The 22,389-nt window shown below is 44.7% G+C and overlaps 1 protein-coding gene across 1 annotated transcript in view; it reads left to right on the top strand.

Moving 5' to 3' along the window:
- The window catches only part of LOC144499224 (metabotropic glutamate receptor 8-like), a 472,228-nt gene that overhangs the window by 155,839 nt on the left and 294,000 nt on the right, over positions 1-22,389 (top strand). Inside the window, exon 2 of the mRNA XM_078221343.1 lies at positions 15,157-15,373. Coding sequence (XP_078077469.1) covers positions 15,157-15,373 — 217 coding nt within the window. The remainder of the gene's footprint in view (positions 1-15,156; positions 15,374-22,389) is intronic.

Genomic DNA, 22,389 nt, shown 5'->3' with positions numbered 1-22,389 from the left:
GTGCAGGTTAGGTGGACAGGCCATGCTAAATTCCCTCTTAGTGTCCCAAGATGTGTAGATTAGGGGGAGTAGCCATGGTAAATGCCTGGAGGTACAGGGCTAGAGCGTGGGGGGATTGGGCCTTGGTAAGATACTCTGTCGGAACGTCAATGCAGGTTCACTGGGCCAAATGGCCTCCTTCTGCACTGTAGGGATTCTATGGATTTTACGGAATCGTCATCAAAAAATCCTTCAAAACTCTGTCTTTCTCGTGAAGAATTCATCTCTTCTAGATTTTAGCCTGATCCTCAGCTGAAAGCAGCACACAATGAACCTGGGTCGCATGGGTACGGTCTCCACCAACAATGGCACACGTCAGCAGATCCTCTTTAACTTGGTCTGGATGGTGTAGATCCACCAATGTTACCTTCAAGTAATAGAAACAGCTGCAGCAACTGCATATTTGCTTGTTCTTTACCACTGTCTTCTTCAGCCTGCCTCTACTGCACCAGTGGACTCATCAATGCCTCCTGAGCTTTGATGGCTCTGTCTCCTGTCATATTGTTTCATCCAGCAGTTTTGGTTCCCGATCTTAGTTTCCCTCTTCAATTAGGATCTGTCCCAAAAAATACAAGCTCTTCCAATTGATTCCATCACAAAATGGAGAATGAGATCTCACATATTGTAGTTGCACTTCCAAAGTACTTCATTCTGTTGAAGAGCTTTGAAATGTTTTGAGTTTTTGAATGATGCATTTTTAAAAATCAATGTTCCTTGTTTCCCTCCAGTTGCACGGATTATTTGGAAGTAACACTTCAAGGTAGTCAGGTTAGCACAATTTGGCTAAGATGTCAAAAAATGTAAATGAAGCAAAGGTGTCGCATAACAATATGAATGTCCTAAATATAAGGAAAATGAGGTGTAGCTGACAAGGTCAACAATGACTACCTGCTCAGCAGGCATATAAAATGACAGAGTCCTGCATGCCAGAGGCAATAACTGGACGTTGAGGATAATTATCATTTTATAATTGGGATCTAAGTTGACCTAAATGTTCATGTTTCAAACTGTTTCCCAAAAGATGTCCTCATTAAGGACAGGTGGAATGTGAATCACATATGTGGAGTTGATTGGCCCCCGAGCAGTTAAAAAGCTTGCAATTTGGTAGAACTTATGTTTGCCCTGCTGTTGTTGCTGTCCTCTGTGTGGGAAGGGGGTGTAATGACCTTTCCCGCTGTTAAGAATAGAAGGAACAGAGCAGATGAGCCACATGACCTGGACATCTGGCTGAAACAAACTCCATCCTGTGTATTAATCTGAAATGTACTGGAGGCAGACAGATGCTTTATTTATTCTGTATCCTTCCCGTGTATAGGCACCAGATGAGTCCTGGCAAATGTGAACCCTAAAAATCCCCTTGGAACTCAGCTTTGAGGTCCGCCATTACTGATTTATTGAGCCAAAGCTATCCATCTGGTTCTGGAAATATATTTGCGGCACTTTGTTGGTCTGGCTATCTTGCCACTTCTATATCACCTTATCCTGCTGTTTACTGAATAAAAACAGGGACTATATTCTACACTTGTTTCTCATGCTACTTAGCAACCTGCAAGCCTGGGGAGTTGCAACGTAACCCCACATACCAGTCTGAATGACTGAAAATTGATCTTCACAACAATGTTTTGTCTGAATTCTGAGAATGAGGAGTGGGGCAATGGAAAAGATCACACTCATCTATCAGAACTCTGCAAGATGCTGCTTTCTGAAACTTCAAAGGAAAGCATCTTTTGACTACCTGTTGATATTTTAGACATGGTCAAACAGATTGGATATTCTTCAGCTGATAAATATTCTTTTACAATAAGTTGGGAAAGATGTTGCCCTAGAAATGTAGAATGTTGTGTGCACCTCTGAAAGAAGGAACGGCACACGTTGTGAAATTGGAAGAAAACAGAATTTCAGTTGCAAAAACACAAAATATATTTTAAAATTCAGCAGTGTAATGTTTTTCATGAGATTTCCTTCACGCTTGCCATTTTCAAATCAACTTTCACACCCCATGCTATATTTTCAGAAGATGTTGTTGTAATCCCGCCGATTTGCCTTGTTACATAGAATTCCAATAGTGCAGAAGGAGGCCCTTCAGCCCATCGAGTCTGCACCGACTCTCTGACAGAGCATCTAACCCCCACACATTTACCCCACTATTTCCCCATTGAACTGAATGGCTTTAATTGGTTAGGTCTGGAGTCACTTGTAGGCCAGACCAGGTAAGGATGGCAGATTTCCTTCCTTAAAGGGCATTAGTGAACCAGATGTTTTTTTATAACATTGAATAATGATTTCATGGTTCAATTTCAGATTATTAATTTAATTTAAATTCCACCAGCTGCCATGATGGGATTTGAATCTGTCCCCTCAGAACATAAACCTGGGCCTCTGGATTACAATTCGAGTGACATTATGATCATGCCACCATCTCCCCCCATTTACTGCCTGCAAGGTTTCCCTTGCGGCAGATGCTCAATGTAATGTGTAAAAACATTGCGGGATATGTGAAATTCCTGAAGATGTTTGGAAGGAGAGTGGAAATCAAGGAGAGGGGAAACCTGGCACCACTATTGATCCACACCATGGGGTGATGGATGACAGACCCAGGCAGTTAAGGCAGTCAGGTCAAAGCCTGCATGTGCATCCATGATAATGCTACCTTCTAATTGGATCCACTGTCGTCTGCAGACTAAAGGGCATCTGCAACCAATATGAAATGACCTCAAGAGTCAAAATAAATTGCATCAAGAGCAATGTCATGTTCTTTGGGAACTGGGCCAACTGATCCTTTGACCCCTTCACCGTCAGTTCAAATTACCTCAAGGTGCTAGGTAGGGAGGCGATGGCCTAGTGGTATTATCGTTAGACTATTAATCCAGAAACTGTTCTGGGGGACCCGGGTTCGAATCCCGCCACAACAGATGGTGGAATTCGAATTCAAGAAAAAATATCTGGGAATTAGGAATCTACTGATGACCGTGAAACCACTGTCGATTGTCGGAAAAACCCATCTGGTTCACTAATGTCCTTCAGGGAAGGAAATCTGCCGTCCTTACCTGGTCGACCTACATGTGACTCCAGAGCCACACAGCAATGTGGTTGACTCTCAACTGTCCTCCAAGGGGACTAGGGATGGGCAATAAATGCTAGCCAGCCAGCCAGCGATGCCCACATCCCATGAGCGAATAAAAAAAAGGTGTCCCAAGCCTAACTATCTTCAGCTGCTTCATCAATGATCTTCCCCCCATCATAAGTTCCTAAATGGATATGTTCAAAGAACAAAGAACAAAGAACAATAGAGCACAGGAACAGGCCCTTCGGCCCTCCAAGCCTGCGCCGCTCATGTGCCCAACAAGACCATTCGTTTGTATCCCTCTATTCCCAGTCTGTTCATGTGGCTATCTAGATAAGTCTTAAACGATCCCAGCATGTCCGCCTCAATCACCTTGCTTGGGAGTGCATTCCAGGCCCCCACCACCCTCTGTGTAAAATACGTCCCCCTGACATCTGTGTTGAAACTTGCCCCCCTCACCTTGAACCTGTGACCCCTTGTGTTCGTCACCTCCGACCTGGGAAAAAGCTTCCCACTACTGTTCACCCTATCTATGCCCTTCATAATTTTATACACCTCAATTAGGTCGCCCCTCATCCTCCGTCTTTCCAGGGAGAACATCCCCAGTTTACCCAATCTCTCCTCATAGCTAAGACCCTCCATACCAGGCAACATCCTGGTATCCATCATTGATGGATGTTGATTGATGACTTCAAAATGTTCAGTACCATTTGCAACTCCTCAGATACTGACGCCATCCATCTCTGTATGCAACAAGATCTGAACAACATTCAGGCTTGGGCTGATGAGTGGCATGTTACATTCACATCACACAAGTGACTATCTTCGATAAGAGAGAGCCTAATCCTCTCCCTGTGGCATGCAATGGCATTACAATCACTGAATCCCCTACCATCAACATCCTGTGGTTTATCATTTCCCAGAAACTGAAGTGGATTAGCCACATAAATATTCTGTCCACAAGAGCAGGTCACATGCTGGGAATTCTGCAGAGAGTAACTTCCTTATGTAGGGATGAGGAAACAAGGTTCAGCTGGCTCGATTGAGGGTTACAAGTTAGCAAGGAATGAGCTGAAAAAGGGGCTTAGGAGAGCTAGGAGGGGACATGAGAAGTCCTTGGCGGGTCGGATCAAGGAAAACCCCAAAGCTTTTTACTCTTATGTGAGGAATAAAAGAATGACCAGGGTGAGGTTAGGGCCAGGCAAGGATAGTAGTGGGAACTTGTGTATGGAGTCAGTAGAGATAGGCGAGGTGATGAATGAATACTTTTCTTCAGTGTTCACCAAGGAGAGGGGCCATGTTTTTGAGGAAGAGAAGGTGTTACAGGCTAATAGGTTGGAGGAAATAGTTATTCGGAGGGAGGATATACTGGCAGTTTTGAATAAACTGAAGGTCGATAAGTCCCCTGGGCCTGATGAAATATATCCTAGGATTCTTTGGGAGGCAAGGGATGAGATTGCAGAGCCTTTGGCTTTGATCTTTGGGTCCTCACTGTCCACGGGGAATGTGCCAGAGGACTGGAGAGTGGCGAATGTTGTTCCTCTGTTTAAGAAAGGGAATAGAAATGACCCTGGTAATTATAGACCGGTTAGTCTTACTTCGGTGGTTGGTAAATTGATGGAAAAGGTCCTTAGGGATGGGATTTACGACCATTTGGAAAGATGCGGATTAATCTGGGATAGTCAGCACGGATTCATGAAGGGCATGTCGTGCCTCACAAATTTGATTGAATTTTTTGAGGAGGTAACTAAGTGTGTTGATGAAGGTAGGGCAGTTGATGTCATATACATGGATTTTAGTAAGGCGTTTGATAAGGTCCCCCATGGTCGGCTTATGATGAAAGTAAGGAGGTGTGGGATAGAGGGAAAGTTGGCCGATTGGATAGGTAACTGGCTATCTGATCGAAGACAGAGGGTGGTGGTGGATGGAAAATTTTCGGACTGGAGGCAGGTTGCTAGCACAGTGCCACAGGGATCAGTGCTTGGTCCTCTGCTCTTTGTGATTTTTATTAATGACTTAGAGGAGGGGGCTGAAGGGTGGATCAGTAAATTTGCTGATGACACCAAGATTGGTGGAGTAGTGGATGAGGTGGAGGGCTGTTGTAGGCTGCAAAGAGACATAGATAGGATGCAAAGCTGGGCTGAAAAATGGCAAATGGAGTTTAACCCTGATAAATGTGAGGTGATTCATTTTGGTAGGACTAATTTAAATGTGGATTACAGGGTCAAAGGTAGGGTTTTGAAGACTGTGGAGCATCAGAGAGATCTTGGGGTCCATATCCACAGATCTCTAAAGGTTGCCACTCAAGTGGATAGAGCTGTGAAGAAGGCATGTAGTGTGTTAGCTTTTATTAACAGGGGGTTGGAGTTTAAGAGCCGTGGGGTTATGCTGCAACTGTACAGGACCTTGGTGAGACCACATTTGGAATATTGTGTGCAGTTCTGGTCACCTCACTATAAGAAGGATGTGGAAGCGCTGGAAAGAGTGCAGAGGAGATTTACCAGGATGCTGCCTGGTTTGGAGGGTAGGTCTTATGAGGAAAGGTTGAGGGAGCTCGGGCTGTTCTGTCTGGAGCGGAGGAGGCTGAGAGGAGACTTAATAGAGGTTTATAAAATGATGAAGGGGATAGATAGAGTGAACGTTCAAAGACTATTTCCTCGGGTGGATGGAGCTATTACAAGGGGGCATAACTATAGGGTTCATGGTGGGACATACAGGAAGGATATCAGAGGTAGGTTCTTTACGCAGAGAGTGGTTGGGGTGTGGAATGGACTGCCTGCAGTGATAGTGGAGTCAGACACTTTAGGAACATTTAAGCGGTTATTGGATAGGCACATGGAGCACACCAGGATGATAGGGAGTGGGATAGCTTGATCTTGGTTTCAGATAAAGCTCGGCACAACATCATGGGCCGAAGGGCTTGTTCTGTGCTGTACTGTTCTATGTTCTATGTTCTATGTTCTATGTTCCTTCCTGACCCACCAAAGCTCATCCACCATCTACAAGACACACGTCAGGAGTGTGATGGAATACTCTCCACTTGCCTGGATGAGTGCGGTTCCAACAACACTCAAGAAACTCAACATTGTCCAAGACAAAGCAACGCATTTGACCAGTACCCCATTTTCCAAAACACTCTCCACCAACTGACGCGTGGTGGCATCAGTGTATACTATACAAAAAATGCACTGTACCAAAGCCAAAGCCTCTACCACCTAGAAGGACAAGGGTAGCAGATGTGTATGAACATACGTGCAAAGTTCCCCTCCAAGCCACACACCATCCTGACTATATCTCTATCCCTTCACTGGATAAAAATCTGGGAACTGCCTTGTTAATTGTGGACGTGCTTGCACCCGATGGGCTGCAGTGATTCAAGAAAGTGGCACGCCATCACCTTCACAAGGGCAATTTTGGATGGGCAACAAATGCTGGCTTGCCAGCGATGCTATCATCCCATGAAATATTTTCTTAAAAATGGTTTGGAGGGGCTGGATCTTATACTTAAGCTGAAACAGAAGCTGAACATGTAAGAATGACGCCCCTTGTGGTTAAGAGCATGGTCATGAGGTGCTCTCGATGTGCTGTACATGGTGAAGGTCTGGTCCATACCTCACTCCTGTGTCGTGGTATTCACTCTGGGCTATACCCTGTTTTATCTGGATGTCATAAATGGACAGTGTCCACAGGGACATAGAATTCATTGAATCCTTACAGTGCAGAAGGAGGCCATTTGGCCCATCGAGTCTGCACTGACCACAATCCCATCCAGGCGCTATTCCCATAACCCCACTTATTTACCCTACTAATCCCCCTGACACTCAGGTCAATTTAGCATGACCAATCAACCTAACCCGCACATCTTTGGACTGTGGGAGGAACTGGAGCCCCCGGAAGAAACCCATGCAGACACAGGGAGAATGTGCAAACTCCACACAGACAGTGATCTGAGGCCAGAATTGAACCCGTGTCCCTGGCACTGTGAGACAAGCAGCGCTAACCACAGGATGCACAGATCTCCAGATAAAGAGGGAACAATATTCCCAGTGCCACCCCCATCTTCCTGTCAAGCTATAACAAGATGTGCGTAGACTCTTCCAGTGCTAAGAGTTGTTGATGACCTGTTGTGCAGACTGGCACCTTTCAAGGTCCAGGACTATGTGCAGAGAGATGCACTAAAACTTGAGGCAGCCACCACAGAGGCAGAATAGGAAAAGGTCACTGCCTAATGCCATCGCACCATTGTATCCCAAAGGACTAGAAGCTGTGTAAAATTCCTCAGGCTGTATGCACGGAGAATGCTGGACATGAAATATAATAGTACACTAAGTATAACCTGTAAAGGCAAGTGTAGTGAGGCACTTCATGCACTGAATTGAAAGAGATAGATCTGTATTGCACTTAATGCATTGTTAAATTTGAACTGCTCTGTATTGTACTTTTATAAATTTTATGAATAAATTAGATTCTTTGAAAAACAAGGTCCTCCTTTGATGAGGCTAGCCCATTGCACCTCAGAAAAGAAAATCCATCCTTTTTCAAAGAACTGTGATGTTTTATTGCCTCAGACTATAAACATCATACTCCCTAGAGAGGTTCCATTGACAAGCAAGAAGTTCTGGCAAGGCCATGTGTCATTTACACACTGATGCAGCCCCTCTTTCAAGTACAGCACGGCTTTACTACCAAGTGCTGAGATGGTTTGCTGGTTTCACACTGTGACAAAGCAACACTGAAGGGCTGACGGATTATCTTTAAAAACGTGCACTAAATTCTTGAAAAGCTACTGATTTTGGGATTTAAAAATCTATGCATATTCTCTGCCAGACAGCAATTTTAAAAAATATAGGTGGCAAAATAGGAATACAGCACCTCTGTCTGGGAGCAAGTGGTGTGAGCAGAACCTTTGACTTGAGAATCAAGGCCTTCACCATTTGTCAAGCCACTGCCTGTAGAGCCACCAAAAACTTCCAACACAGCAGCAGCCGGTAAGAATCATTCAGCAATTAACCTGGGAGTGATTGATGAGCCCTTTAAATAGTGCTGGTGGTGGCTGGGGGCTATTCTTGCGACTGAATTGTTGCTAAAGTATCATTCCACATCCAGAAAGGTGTTCGCACTGTTCTGGTGTGGACTTTGTCGGATGCTATTTTGGATAGGTCAGTAACAACAGCCACCTGAAAGTATGCAGAGTAGGCAGGTTATGACATCTGACAGTGTATAACGCTGATTTGACTCTTGTGAGGCTGGACCTCAATCCTCCAGTGAATGTGCTCTCTCAACATTCCGCAGCTAAACATTCGTTCAGCAGCAGAAAGGCTCCCTTCCCACCAATCATTAGAATCATCGAATCCCTACTGTGCAGAAGGAGGTTATTCGGCCCATTGAGCCCGCACTGACAACAATCCCACCGAGGCTCCATCCCCATAACCCCACATAATTACCCCATAAATCCCTCTAATTTACGCATCCCGGAACACTAAGCAGTAATTTAGCATGGCCAATGCACCTAACCCGCACATCTTTGGACTGTAGGAGGAAACCAAGCATCCAAAGGAAACCCACGCAGACACGGGGAGAACATGCAAACTCCACGCAGACAGTGACCCAAGCCGGAAATCGAACCCAGGTCCCTGGAGCTGTGAGGCAGCAGTGCTAACCACTCTGCCACCGTGCCGCCCTATCTAATAAATCACATAATATTCAGTACACCTCTGTGCATTCCTTTAGTTCCTGTCTTCCATGTGCCTGTCCCAGTGCTACTATACAGTGGTACCTCCTTTAGGAGGAGATGGCAGATGGGATTGCACGTCAACCTCACACAGCTGTGACCCTACAAGGCCCAGTTTCAGTGTGTACCACCTCAGAATGGGCAGCAGCAGTCTGGACTGAATGGCTGACAGGCAACAGCAGGGGCACTGGCAGTAGGAGGAGGACAAATGCTAGCTGATAGTGTATTTGTGCTTCATGGAACCACTGCCATTCCCACAGGGCAGTGTCTCAGCAATCTGAGTAACCTGCTGGAGTGCAGGTTGGTGGACTCTTTGTGAGTCCCGCAAGCCCCTTTGAGCATTGGAATCTGCAGCCGTGATGGCAACAGCGCAAACCTGCATGAGAACAAGCTGAGCCTGCATGTCTTCAGCCTGAGTTTCCACTGCAACACCCTGGGGGTGGAAGATGGCTTCTGCTTGTGCTGAATAGGAGCTGAGACCTAAGCCATCAACCGCATCAGCGATGGGTCCAGAAGTGTTCCCATGGAGTTGGTCACCATTTTCACACTGGAAAAACTCTTGCCTTGTACCAAGGTGGAACCAGTACACCCAGCATCACATTGTACATACCATCAACTTAAGACCATAAGACCATAAGACATAGGAGCGGAAGTAAGGCCATTCGGCCCATCGAGTCCACTCCACCATTCAATCATGGTTGATTTCAACTCCATTTACCCGCTCTCTCCCCATAGCCCTTAATTCCTCGAGAAATCAAGAATTTATCAATTTCTGTCTTGAAGACGCTCAACGTCTCGGCCTCCACAGCCCTCTGTGGCAATGAATTCCACAGACCCACCACTCTCTGGCTGAAGAAATTTCTCCTCATCTCTGTTCTAAAGTGACTCCCTTTTATTCTAAGGCTGTGCCCCCGCGTCCTAGTCTCCCCTGTTAATGGAAACAACTTCCCTACGTCCATCCTATCTAAGCCGTTCATTATCTTGTAAGTTTCTATCAGATCTCCCCTCAACCTCCTAAACTCCAATGAATATAATCCCACGATCCTCAGACGTTCATCGTATGTCAGGCCTACCATTCCTGGGATCATCCGTGTGAATCTCCGCTGGACCCGCTCCAGTGCCAGTATGTCCTTCCTGAGGTGTGGGGCCCAAAATTGCTCACAGTACTCCAAATGGGGCCTAACCAGTGCTTTATAAAGCCTCAGAAGTACATCCCTGCTTTTGTATTCCAAGCCTCTTGAGATAAATGACAACATTACATTTGCTTGTTCCGATAGGCTCCCCCATTCAATTCTCATTTCAGTCTCTGCAACAGAACTCGTGTGTGATCTTGCTGAAGACAAGCGAGCATCTGCACTGCCTTTTGTGTCTGTAATCTCATCTTTGAGATGTGTGAATTGAGCTAATGGGCATGAATGCAAGTGATGGTGTTTTTTCATTGTCTTCATTGGGCGACACAGTGGTACAGCAGTTATCACTGCTCCATCACAGCGCCAGGGACCCGGGTTCAATTCTGGCCTTGGGTGACTGTCTGTGTGGAGTTTGCATGTTCTCCCCGTTTCTGCGTGGGTTTCCTCCGGGTGCTCCGGTTTCCTCCCACACTCCAAAGATGTGCGGCTTAGGTTGATTGGCCATGCTCAATTGTCCCTTAGGGGGATTAGCAGGGTAAACCCGTGGGTTGCGGGAATAGGGCCTGGGTGGGATTGTTGTTGATGCAGGCTTAATGGGCCGAATGGCCTCCTTCGGCACTGTCGGGATTCTATGATCTTTTCTTCATCTACCACTTTTTGCTCCTGCACTACCGCCTGGTCAGGCTACATATCTGGGTACCTATTTTGGGTATCTGAAAGTATGACGTCACAAGAGTAGGGTTGTGATGAGGGGAGTGGGGCATGGCCAGAGGTGCATACTTATACCAGTTACGGATTGAAAATCATAAGAGATTGTATGATGAGTGGGGGCGGGGAGGGTGGATAGGGTGAAGAAGGATTGAATATGAAAATACTATCATCTCCTATATTTTCAGTTACACAGCTGGCCACTGCAATGATGGCGAGCGTACCTTGTCACGGGGAAGACTAGTTCAGGGTTGTTGCCACTGTTGTACATCACCTTGACCTGCAAGAGAAGGCACGTCAGTGACTGTAGTGCAATTGGTTTGGCTGATCATAGTTGAATAAGCTGTCAGTGAGGGGAAGCTGAGCTGTAACTGTGAAATTTGCAGCAGCGTGTGAGAGTGAGGGCGAAGTTATGAATGCTATGTATAAGTCCTGATGGATTCAGATTGTTGTTTTGGGTGAGAAGTGGAGGTGTGGCTGGAGTCTGGAAAGAGACAGTTGTATAAAAATCCCTGACTGTATCGTTCTCGCTCTGTTCTGAGGCTGCAGCAGGTGGCAAATTACAGTGACGGCCTCCTTTGTGAAGTTGGCACGTCTCACATACTGTTCCTCACTAAGGTCCATGTAGGGGAATTTCTCCCTGAGCCCCCTGGGTGGACATGGCATGCTGCCTAGAAGTGTGTGGGCAAACCGCAGATGCCATTTTGGGGGTAAAATTCCTGCTGTAGCATTGATTAATCCATCAGGACAGAACCGAATTTCACAGCTCTGGACTGACATACACAAACATATTTTACATAGTGTTTTGTTCAATATTGTTCTTTTCAATTCTTCTCTACCTGCCCAAGTCACTGTTCCGTGTCTTCACAACCACTGCAATCAGATGGCAGGAGGTATAACAGCAGGTTAAGCTGTTTTATATCAATCCTTCACTCTTATTCCTGCGTCTCCAGTGTGATGGACTGTCCCACCGTAGCATGGGTCTCCATCTGGCAGCTTGGCTGAGAGATGATAAGACACAGTTTGAGCAGTGACAGATACTCTCGAGTGGGAAAAGGTTGTGTGACCTCATCTCGCTGACAGATAGGCACTTGGCCACACATTCCTAAACTCAGTGGTTGGGGGAAGACAGAGACGGGAAGGTTATGTGCATTTGAAAAAGGCTGATGCTTTCTTAGCGGGTTTGTAAAGGTAATAAAGCCCAAGCAATAAGAATAAAAGATGTAAGATTAAAATTTGGCATGTGCTGCTTTTGGGGCATGGGGCTCCCGTTTTGCAGCCTGCCTCACATAGGTTCTGCTGGAGGGAGGCAGCATCTAAACTTGGTGCTGTCACCTCACGCACAGGATTGTCATGTCGGGTGTGGCGTCTGCTGTTCCTGCACCCAAATCTTACAGGTGTGGGATCCACGCCGAGGGACAGAATTATCCCGCCCCACCTGCCACAGGAATCGTAGCAGGCAGGACATGGACCATGCAAAGGTCCATTGACCTTGGGTGGGATTTTCCGACCTTGGGGCGAACGCGGCTGAAAAATCCCGCCCGAGGTGTTAATGGCTTGAAATTTGAGAAGTGACAGACTTAAGGTGTAGTTAAATGCACATGGAATGCGAAGTGGCCCTGTCACTTGATGTGACACTCACAGTCACCAGCTCAGATATTGGCACTGTGCATTCTTTAGAGGGTGGTACAGAGTTGGAATCCACAAGTGTTGAATTAATATGTGTGAATGAGCAGCAATTCAATTCAGTTCAATTCAATTCAATCACACCAGGGGGAAAGATGCTTCGGGTATCAGCTTCCCAGACCGTAAAGTCACAGATTAACTCTGGTGCTATGGTCTCAGATGTGAATCTCAATGGGGTGGCACACTGCAGACTGCTGATGGGCACAGCGAGGTGATAGCAGGCCTGTCCTATAGCATGGGCGAGTCCGGATCCTGTTTGGCAGAAGGCCCTCTCTGCAGCGTCTGCTTCTTCTCCCTGTCTGCTGTGGATCCAGACGTGCTGCAACTTTAGCCCTTGTGTAGACACATCATCCAATCCTCGAATAATAAAATCAGAAAATGCTGGGAAAGCTCAGCACATCTGGCAGCGTCTGTGGAGAGAGAAAGTAGGGTTACTGTTTCCAGTCTGTATGACTCTTCTTCAGAGCTAAAGAGACGGAGAAACGTGATGGGTTTTATCCTGTGAAAGAGGGGATGGAGCAGGTGAAGCAGAGTAAAAGGTCAGTGATTGATACGAGCTCAGATAGACTGCAACAAAGATGTGTAGGTCACAAGATAGAGAACGCGTTAATAGCAGGAAAAGGTGCTAATAGGTAAGAGAGCAGAATGTGTTCATGGAAGAATAAGTGTTAGTGCTCAGTGAAAGCAAAACTAAAGAACAAATGACAGATGACCTGGTGAGGGAGGGGGTTTTACATTGAGACAAAAAATGTTTTGGATGTTAAAAAAAAGGTTTAAGATGGAGGAAAAAGGTCATAATCCAAAACTGTTGAACTCAATACTGAGTCCTGAGGGCTGTAACGTGCCTAATCAGAAATGCTGAGTTCTTACAGCATTTTCTGTTTTTACTTCAGATTTCCAGCATTGCAGTAGTTTGCTTTCATCTAATCCTCTGTCCTCCCTGTGAAGGTGCAGCAGCATTGCCTGCCAAATCCAGCAACTAAATACACAATGTCCAAAATCAATCCACAGAACTTCTAGACACTTGGAAATAAAAGTTACACAAAGTTGCCTTACTTTCAAGTTGAGTGCCTAGCTCTTTAAGTAAGACTAGGTTAAAATCCAACAGGTTTATTTGGTAGCACGAGCTTTTGGAGTGCTGCTCCTTCATCAGGTGAGTGCAGCCTGCACTTACATGATGAAGGATCAGCGCTCCGAAAGCGCGTGCTACCAAATAAACCCCTTGGACTTTAACCTGGTGTTGTGAGACTACTTACTGTGCCCACCCCAGTCCAACACCAGCAATTCCACATCATAAGTAAGGCTAGTGCAGGGCCCACCATGTGGCTAAACCCTTGATTTTTCTTTTTGTGAGCGAGGTGTGAATGTGTTGAATGGGCCTCCGTGTTTGAAATTTGGAAAATGTGCCCGCTGATTGGGCTGTGTGACATCATGATATCCTCAGTTCAGCAAGTACAGGAGCCACCCTCGCCAGGGCTCTTCTCCAGATAGATCCCACACATTGAAATATTTTGTGGCTAGTCAGGGATTTTAAAAAAATATTTGGTGTTTGACTAGAACACTTTTTTAGCTTTCACTGTTTTAACTGCCAAAGGCTTGCACTGTGCCACATGTGACCGTGAGACTGGCTGGCTTCAATAGTGGAGATACTCATCTGAATTTTGCATCCAAAATTTTACTTGAATAGATACCAGAGGAAGCAACATTCAAATGATGTAAAAGCAAAATACTGTGAATGCTGGAATCTGAAACAAAAACTGAAAATGCTGGAAAATCTCAGCAGGCCTGATAGCACCTGTGGGGAGAGAATAGAACCAACGTTTCAAGTCTAGATGACCCTTTTTCAGAGCTCAGAGCAAAGAGAATCAGCAGAGATTTATACAATTGGGGTGGGCGTGTATGTATGCATAAGCATCCATGCATGTACTTGTGCATGCATCTATACATCCGTACATCTTTGTGCACGCAATGTGTGTGTGCGTTTGCATTGTGTGTGCACATGCATGTTCCTGTGTGTGTGTCCATCCTATTTGAATAGGACGTTGTCAAATTAGGTCCTGATCTGTGTGCTGAGTTAGCTGAGCCAGATTTGGTTTCTGGTTGCTTCCCAATGATCTGTGCTGGAAAGTACACGCTGAGCATTGGTGAGGACAGAATTGGATTGAGTTATGATGCTCCCCATGGCTGAGTAGCATACTAACATTTCCTGCCTGTATGCCATATAGGTGAGGTATGAGAGGTCCACATAAGGAATGCATCAATGGTTAACTATTTTAGATGTAGATGGATTGGGGCATAAGCTGAAGAAACTGAAAGGTATTTGCAATGAATATACTGGCCTTTACTTTATTAAATAAAAACAGAAAATGCTGGATAAACTCAGCAATTCTGGCAGCATTTGTGAAGAAAGAAACAGAGACAATGGCCGGTATTTTACGACCTCGCTCGGGTGAGGTCAGCTGAAGGAGGAGGAACACTCCGAAAGCTTGCGCTACCAAATAAATCTGTTGGACTTTAACTTGGTGTTGTGAGACTTCTTACTGTGCTTATTCCAGTCCAACACCGGCATCTCCACATCATCTAATATGACTGCAGTTACACTATCACATGCTGTGCAGTTTTGAGTGATCATAATAGCTATGGAAAATTGCATTGTTTTATGGGGGAGGAGGGTAAGGGGACTATTTAAAACTCAGCATTGACAATTACCAGCTTAGTTTTTAATTTTGAATCTGAATGAAGTAATATTTAATTACTTTTCTCATTTTGAATGGTATATTTGTTCTTTTTTGCCACAGATTCCTCAGATCAGCTATGCATCAACTGCCCCAGAGCTCAGTGATAACAGTAGATATGACTTCTTTTCCCGAGTAGTCCCACCTGATTCATACCAAGTTCAAGCCATGGTGGATATTGTTACAGCGCTTGGGTGGAATTACGTCTCGACTTTAGCCTCAGAGGGCAACTATGGAGAAAGCGGTGTGGAAGCATTTGTACAGATCTCAAGGGAGACTGGTAAGTGGCAACTTACAAAAGTTTGGTTACGGTAAGCAGGCTTCTGGAACCTCGCATACTCTGACACTAATCTGCTCAGCAGAGTAATCAAAACTGTTAGAATGAGGATGACCATCTGCTGAATGTCTGATTTAGGGGTGATTTGATCTCTAAAACAGTGAAGGAACTAGATTTATGTAGGCCCGTTGTCTCAACTGAAGAGGTTCAGGAGACCAAACTGTTGGACAAAATGAGGTTATGCTTGGCAGTTCTTCCTATGGAATAGCAAACTTGTGGAACAAAATGTGGCGTGATGAATGATGATTCACCATGCATATTACCTCAAGTGAGAGCTGGATGCATTTTGACAGGGGTGCACATCACTTAACTCAAGAGGCAGGCTGTAGTATCTTGCAAAGACGGGCGACTACTAAGTAGATTAAAGAATGAACGGTTTATTAAAGTGAGTAACTGTGTACACAGAGTGATATAAACTTTACCTAACTGGCCAGGACAACCCACGCTCAACTCCAGGATTCGCGTGCTCTGGCCCAATCGGCCAAACAGGTCACATGACCCTCCGAGAGCTTGCCCCTTAAAGGGACATGCTCCCACATAAACATAGCAGTAATCAGGACCAATATCTCTGTTAGAATAATTGGAGAGAAATTATCCCATTTCTGTTCCCCTAATTGGCCCTTTGCACCTCTCCCAGAAGATTCTGTGACCTTGGATGGGGTGGGTGATGTGTGCAGTGAAAAGTGTGCGACTGGCTGATGGAAAAGTAGGTTTTTTTCCATCTGTCCTTTTCACATTATGACAACATTTGTAAGGCAGTTTATGCTATTTTACTTCACATTATCCAAACATTAACTTAAAAATCGAAAAGGAGCCTAGATATTAACTTCATAAACATTAATGAAATACAATTGTCTGAATGAAGCATACATAGCTTTTAGCCTGTGGAAGAAATATACTTCAAGTAATATAGCCACGATATGGGTTTAAGTTTCTGTTTGCTTACACTTCAATGTACCATTACAATATACAGACATACTATTCGTAAATATAGAGGGTGAGGAGGTGCACCTGGTAGGACAGAATTTGACAAAGAAGAAAATTCCAGAACATTTTTTGTACACCTGATACAGAAGGACAGGAGCAACAGAGCTCTTGTTGGGGGGGTGGGCTGGGGGGGGGGGGGGGGGGGGGGGGTGCGGTGGCATTGGGAGATTGATTGTTAACATGGGAGAGGACAGGAAGGGTAATGATTCTGTGCTGGGTTGATCTTGGTTAGCTCCAGAAGTCATTTGTTCTGAGGTTGCAGAGTTGGGCAACTTGTGGCCATCGCTCTATTTCTATTTCTATGGTGAAATCAAATGTAGCAGAACTCTGTTTAGCTGGCAGTGCTAAAGCTCACTTTGCATCACTAACAGGGAATGAAATAGCCTTGAGAATTGCTCAGACTCTTCCCTTTTCAGTTGCTGCAGTGTAGGGTTAAAACCTAATGCACATATCTCTGTTTGAATTGACAGTTATTTCCATCAGCATATGAACAAAATACCACATAACACATTTCAAACACAATCTTAATTATTTGGTAGTTCAGATATATGTCCACCGAGAATAATAATCAGAATACAAGATTATGAATGGAGGTGTCACCTTAATGGCTGCTTGGGTTGGAATTGAATAACTCATCGCAGACAAGCCAACATTGAACATGACAGTGAAGATGTGTGTCATAGCTATATATATTTGATCATATTGCTTGTGATATAGTAGACATTCGAATATGAGTTATTCAGCCTCGATAAGAAATGGCTCAACAGAGCTATGCGAAATACAACATGAGAAAGTGAATTTGAACCTATGTTTTCAGGTCAAACAGGGACAAAAGGTACAATTTCAGGGTTGGGAAGGGCACAATTTGAATGGATCCACACAGGCTGGTCAACAAAATATGAACATTGGAAAATTGCTGGTTGAGAAAGAAAGACTAGTTCACCTTCTGCAATCCAGGCTTGCATGGTACAGTGATAATCGGGGTGCTGACTAATCCCAGCAATCATACGCGATCAAATAGTCTGCAACAGACCAGATTTGACATCAGGAAAACCACTATAGTGCAGAACTTTATGAACCATAGGTCCAAAGTCTTCATTTTCTTCCAGGTCTGCGACACTTCCATCAATTACTCATAACACTCTAACCCAGAATGTTAATTTTTGAAAAATAAAAGACCATCTAATTTGCATTTTGGTTGCATCAGTAACTGTTTTCCTCATACCCTGAAGGAGCCTGTTCCGTAGATTGACCACTTGTTCAATGACATTTTCAAATAAATTGTAATAGTTTACCAGGAAACATGCTGGAGGCTAAGGCAGCAGACAGATTTTAAAATATCTAGATTTTGTATTTGGAAGGCAGTCGTAGCTTATCCTGCAAGGGGGAAATCAAATGGACAGAATGGCTGAGTGATCTATTTTCACGAAGAAAGGTTCTGACAAGCATATAGGTTAAACTGTAAATAGTTGGTGAAGCCTGTCAAAAATCAATTATTTCTTTAAAAAAATGAGGTGTAAATTTTTGTCTATTGGTCTTGTCTCAGCCCATTTATACCAAGTGCTGTTCGGAATCACCAATTGAATGCAAAATTCAATTAATCCTTTGCTGCCACATGCTCAGATATTATGAGATGTTCCTGGCCCACACTTAGTTGCAGCTTTCTGAGTGTTCCCATATAAATGTCTTAAAAGGACATAAATAAATTCTAGCTCCATTATATTTGTTTTCTCTGAACTTGATTCCTGCACACTGGAGATCAATCATCTGAAGAAAGGAGATGCATGTCTGTGTAGTTTTGTTACATTAATTCAGTACTTAATCTAATACAATCCATTTATTCTGATGTAGACTTTATGAAGGATGCAAAATCCAATTCTACATGTGGAGCAGAACCTCACCTATGATTCAGTGTGTCGTTATCTCATCAAGTGAACAGTTTTGCCTTCTCTGCTAAACATCAGCGCAACGTTTGAAGGGGAAGCATATTCATGAGCTTTTTTTTCATATTTCATATTCATGAAAGTTTTTGTCTTGAAGAGCTACTGTTTTTAACAACTCCTGGGTGTCCCTAAGGGCTTCAAATTCACTTAATTGGATTGGAGTTGCAGCCAATGTTGTAACAAGTGGAACTGGGGCAGTCATTTTGAGGATAGCAATGTTGTACAAGCAGCAATGAGACAAATGATAGGATAATCTATTTTAGTGAGGTTGGTTGAGGAATGAACGTTGTCCAGGACACTGGCAGAACTCCCCTGCTCTTCACACCCAAAGCTTGAGCTGAACATTTCATTTCGTAGATGGCATCTTTGACAGTGTCACACTGTGCTGAAAGATAAAAATATGATTGAGTGCATGCATTCATCTGATAATTGAACTGAGGGTGAGAGTTAGCGAAAGGCATGAAATTGGATAAGGATAGGGATGCCTGGCAGTGTCAGATAGATAGATAGGACTTTGAGGAAGTGCATAGAGAAAGATAGGTTCACCTGCAAGGTAAGTAGCTGTGAGGACGGATGTGAAGGAGTAGGATTGATAAGGCCCAGTTAGGGGTTGTGGTGATGTGTTCAGCAGGATGAAGTGAATGTTCAGTTGTACTCACTATTTCCCACCTGGTTAGGTCATTGAAATGTTTCCTGCACAACATCTCGAGGCACTTAATGCTCCAGTTACTCCCTCTAGCCATGCCCTCTTCATTTCTACCACAGGTTTGCTTCTATTGCGAGGGAATAGTATATCCCTCTGGCTCCTCACAGCTCCAGCACCAATTCAGGGGAGGTATTGGTGAACCAGAGCACAACCTTTAAGCCACCTATTGTTGAATTTGCTCCTATCTTCTCAGCCACAAACTCTCCCAGATCCCTTTAGATACTGGAGTTGAGATGTGGCCACACAATTCTTATTAACCTGCTGCAGTGGATTGGATGATAAATGGGATAGATGTGTTCAGAGTCACTGTTAGGCTCATTGAACACATTTCTGGGTTTCCCATTTGTTATTGGACTCACCAACTACTCACAGTGTGTGTCCCAATTAATATTGCCCTAGGGCAATTGGGGATGGGCAATAAATGCTGGTCTAGCCAGCAACACCCACATCACATGCAAGAATATATTTTTTAAATGGGGTCAATGTGTCCTTAATATGCTAATATCTCATTATATCCTTATTGCTTTATTCAGAATTTAGTCAGTCAAAGGAAAAGAACCAAATAAATGGCTCTTTCAAAGAATTGGCACAGATATGATAAATTGAATGACCTCCCTATGTGTGATTGTAACTTGGAACCAAGCATGAGATGTTATTCGCCTTGTATGTATTGTGTGTTTGTTGACATGCTGGCATTGTGAAACAATAGTAGCAGACAATTGATGTGTTTCAATTCCTACAGATGATTGACAACTTTATTTAAATTGTAAACAATACTTCTCAGATGTTCTCTGTCTCGAGGGAGAGAGCCCTGATTGGCAGCACTCCCCTTGTTTAAGGAGAGGAATCTATCTGACTGCTTCTTCCCAAACCTTCAGCTTTTCGCTTTTGACTGACATGAAATTGCTTTATTGGTTCTGTGCATGTAGGGAGCATTCCAGAATGTGTACTTCCAGTGTGAAGCTTCCCCCACCAGGAGTCCACATTGGGAACTCATACTAACTGTGATGTTCCATAATGAATGGAAAACATTGGGACTGCACCTGAACAATTCCTGCCTGCGATGGAGTATGCTCTTGAGAATTCTGTCAAGTTGAAGTAACCTTGATTGTGTTACAGATGTTGGTCAGGGATTGGTATTATTCAAACAATAAGTGGAGTGGCACATATTATGATTCACACTCAAGAAGGGGCAGATTAATATTCTGTAATCAGGTGAAATCTGCTATTGTTAAGTTTTATTTGGAAGAAAGCTGGTTTATGTTAGAGTTCATGCTGCATGGTCTGATACATTGCATTTGAAACCTTCTGAGGTTTTTCTTCAATGTGCATTCACAACCTTGGAGATTTCAGACAAAGGAAAATTTGGATTTTGAATTACAAAATGCAAATTAGTTATTTCAAGTAACTGAAGGAACTGAACACTCGCATCATTACATTCAACATCCTCTCTTTACAGTGATTGTAACTTTATATTTTGTCACTATTTAATACAGATATTGGGGGCCATTCTCCTCAAAAAAGTTTTAAGTGTTGAAATCTTCTGAAAACTGGAGTAATTCACACTGGTTTCTTCAGTGGGAGCTTAGACAAGAATCTTCCACACTTTGCGCACTGCAGAGTGCACCAGTGTAAATCACGTAAGAACAAAGAACAAAGAACAATACAGCACAGGAACAGGCCCTTCGGCCCTCCAAGCCCGCGCCGCTCCCTGGTCCAAACTAGACCATTCTTTTGTATCCCTCCATTCCCACTCTGTTCATGTGGCTATCGAGATAAGTCTTAAACGTTCCCAGTGTGCCCGCCTCCACCACCTTACCTGGCAGCGCATTCCAGGCCCCCACCACCCTCTGTGTAAAATATGTCCTTCTGATATCCGTGTTAAACCTCCCCCCCCTCACCTTGAACCTATGATCCCTCGTGAACGTCACCACCGACCTGGGAAAAAGCTTCCCACCGTTCACTCTATCTATGCCTTTCATAATTTTATACACCTCTATTAGGTCTCCTCTCATCCTCCATCTTTCCAGTGAGAAATCTGTGGGTGGGGCCTATTCCTGCTGGAGAGGCCGGCAGCATAGTGCTGAGCGGGCCACTGTGCATGCGCTAATCTGTCAGCGCCAAGATTGACACATGCGCAGTAGCCCCTGTCTGCCGGCCTCCTGATTACTGGCCAGCCCTGCAATCCTGGCATTCCGGTTCCCTCACATCCCCCCCATGGCCAAATCGCTGGTCCCCCCAAGCATGCCCGGTCCAGCCCGCCTCAATCACCCCCCCCCCCCCCCCCACCCCTGACAACCTTGCAGGCCGAACTCCCCCACCCTGATGCCGAGTCCCAATCGCTGGCCTCCCTCCCTCTGCTCGCGATTCCAAATGCAGGGTGGCAGCAGGACCCGCCACCCCCACCTCCACCAATTGTCCCCAGAGGCCCTATCCCCCCATAAGGCCCTGCCCTCTTGGTGCTGCTCCATGCCCAATGGGCAGTGCCAAGGTGCCCCTGAAAATTGGCACTTTGCACCTTGGACAGTGCCGGGGGCCCAGGCTGGCAGTGTCAAGGCCCAGGGGACACCACCTCGTCACCCTGATTGCCCCTCCTTCACTCCAACAGGGTCCCCGCCAGTGGGGACCTCCTGTAAACCCAGCTGGAGTGAAGTAGTTCAGGCATGGGGTAGAGAGGGTAGCGGGCCCTGAGACTTCAGTCTCCTATTTCCAGTGTGGAGCTGACAGTACTGGAAATCCGACACTGGGAGACATGCTTGGGGCTGTCTGCCCAGCACGGATCACGCTAATCTGGCACTACTGAAATCTCCCAGTCTGCTGCACTAAAAAATCAGCACAGCAGGATGGGAGAATCGCCTCCATCGTCTTTGCTTTCATTGATTGGATAGTCATTCTCTTATTGACAGTTGGTCAGTTTAACCTTTGTTTTCCTATGCATTCTGCAAAGAGATCCAAAAACCAAGAATGACAATCAAAGAAAAATTTTAATCCTCCGGTTGCAGTCCTTTAAGTGTCTAAAGATTCAGCTTTCCATCTTGTGAATGTAGATTCACACATGAAACTTGCTATATATGAAGCAACTTTCCATTAACGTGCAACGAGTGATAAAAGCGGGATCAGGGCTGCATATGGATGTCATGTTGTATAAGGTTCCTCCTCAGGGGCACTCAATTGGAAACGTGTGTAAGGTTAATTGTGTGAAAAAGACAATGAATAGTGTTAGCAACAATTTAACCTGTCATGAAATTGCTTTATTGTTGAATAAGATGATTTTACAGCTACACCACGTAAAATATAACTTTGAAAAGACTTTTTGTTGCCTC

This window comes from Mustelus asterias, chromosome 9 (assembly GCF_964213995.1).
Source record: "Mustelus asterias chromosome 9, sMusAst1.hap1.1, whole genome shotgun sequence".
Taxonomy (NCBI): Eukaryota; Metazoa; Chordata; class Chondrichthyes; order Carcharhiniformes; family Triakidae; genus Mustelus; species Mustelus asterias.
Note: the sequence above shows the minus strand (reverse complement) of the source record. Positions and strands in the feature narration are given on the sequence as shown.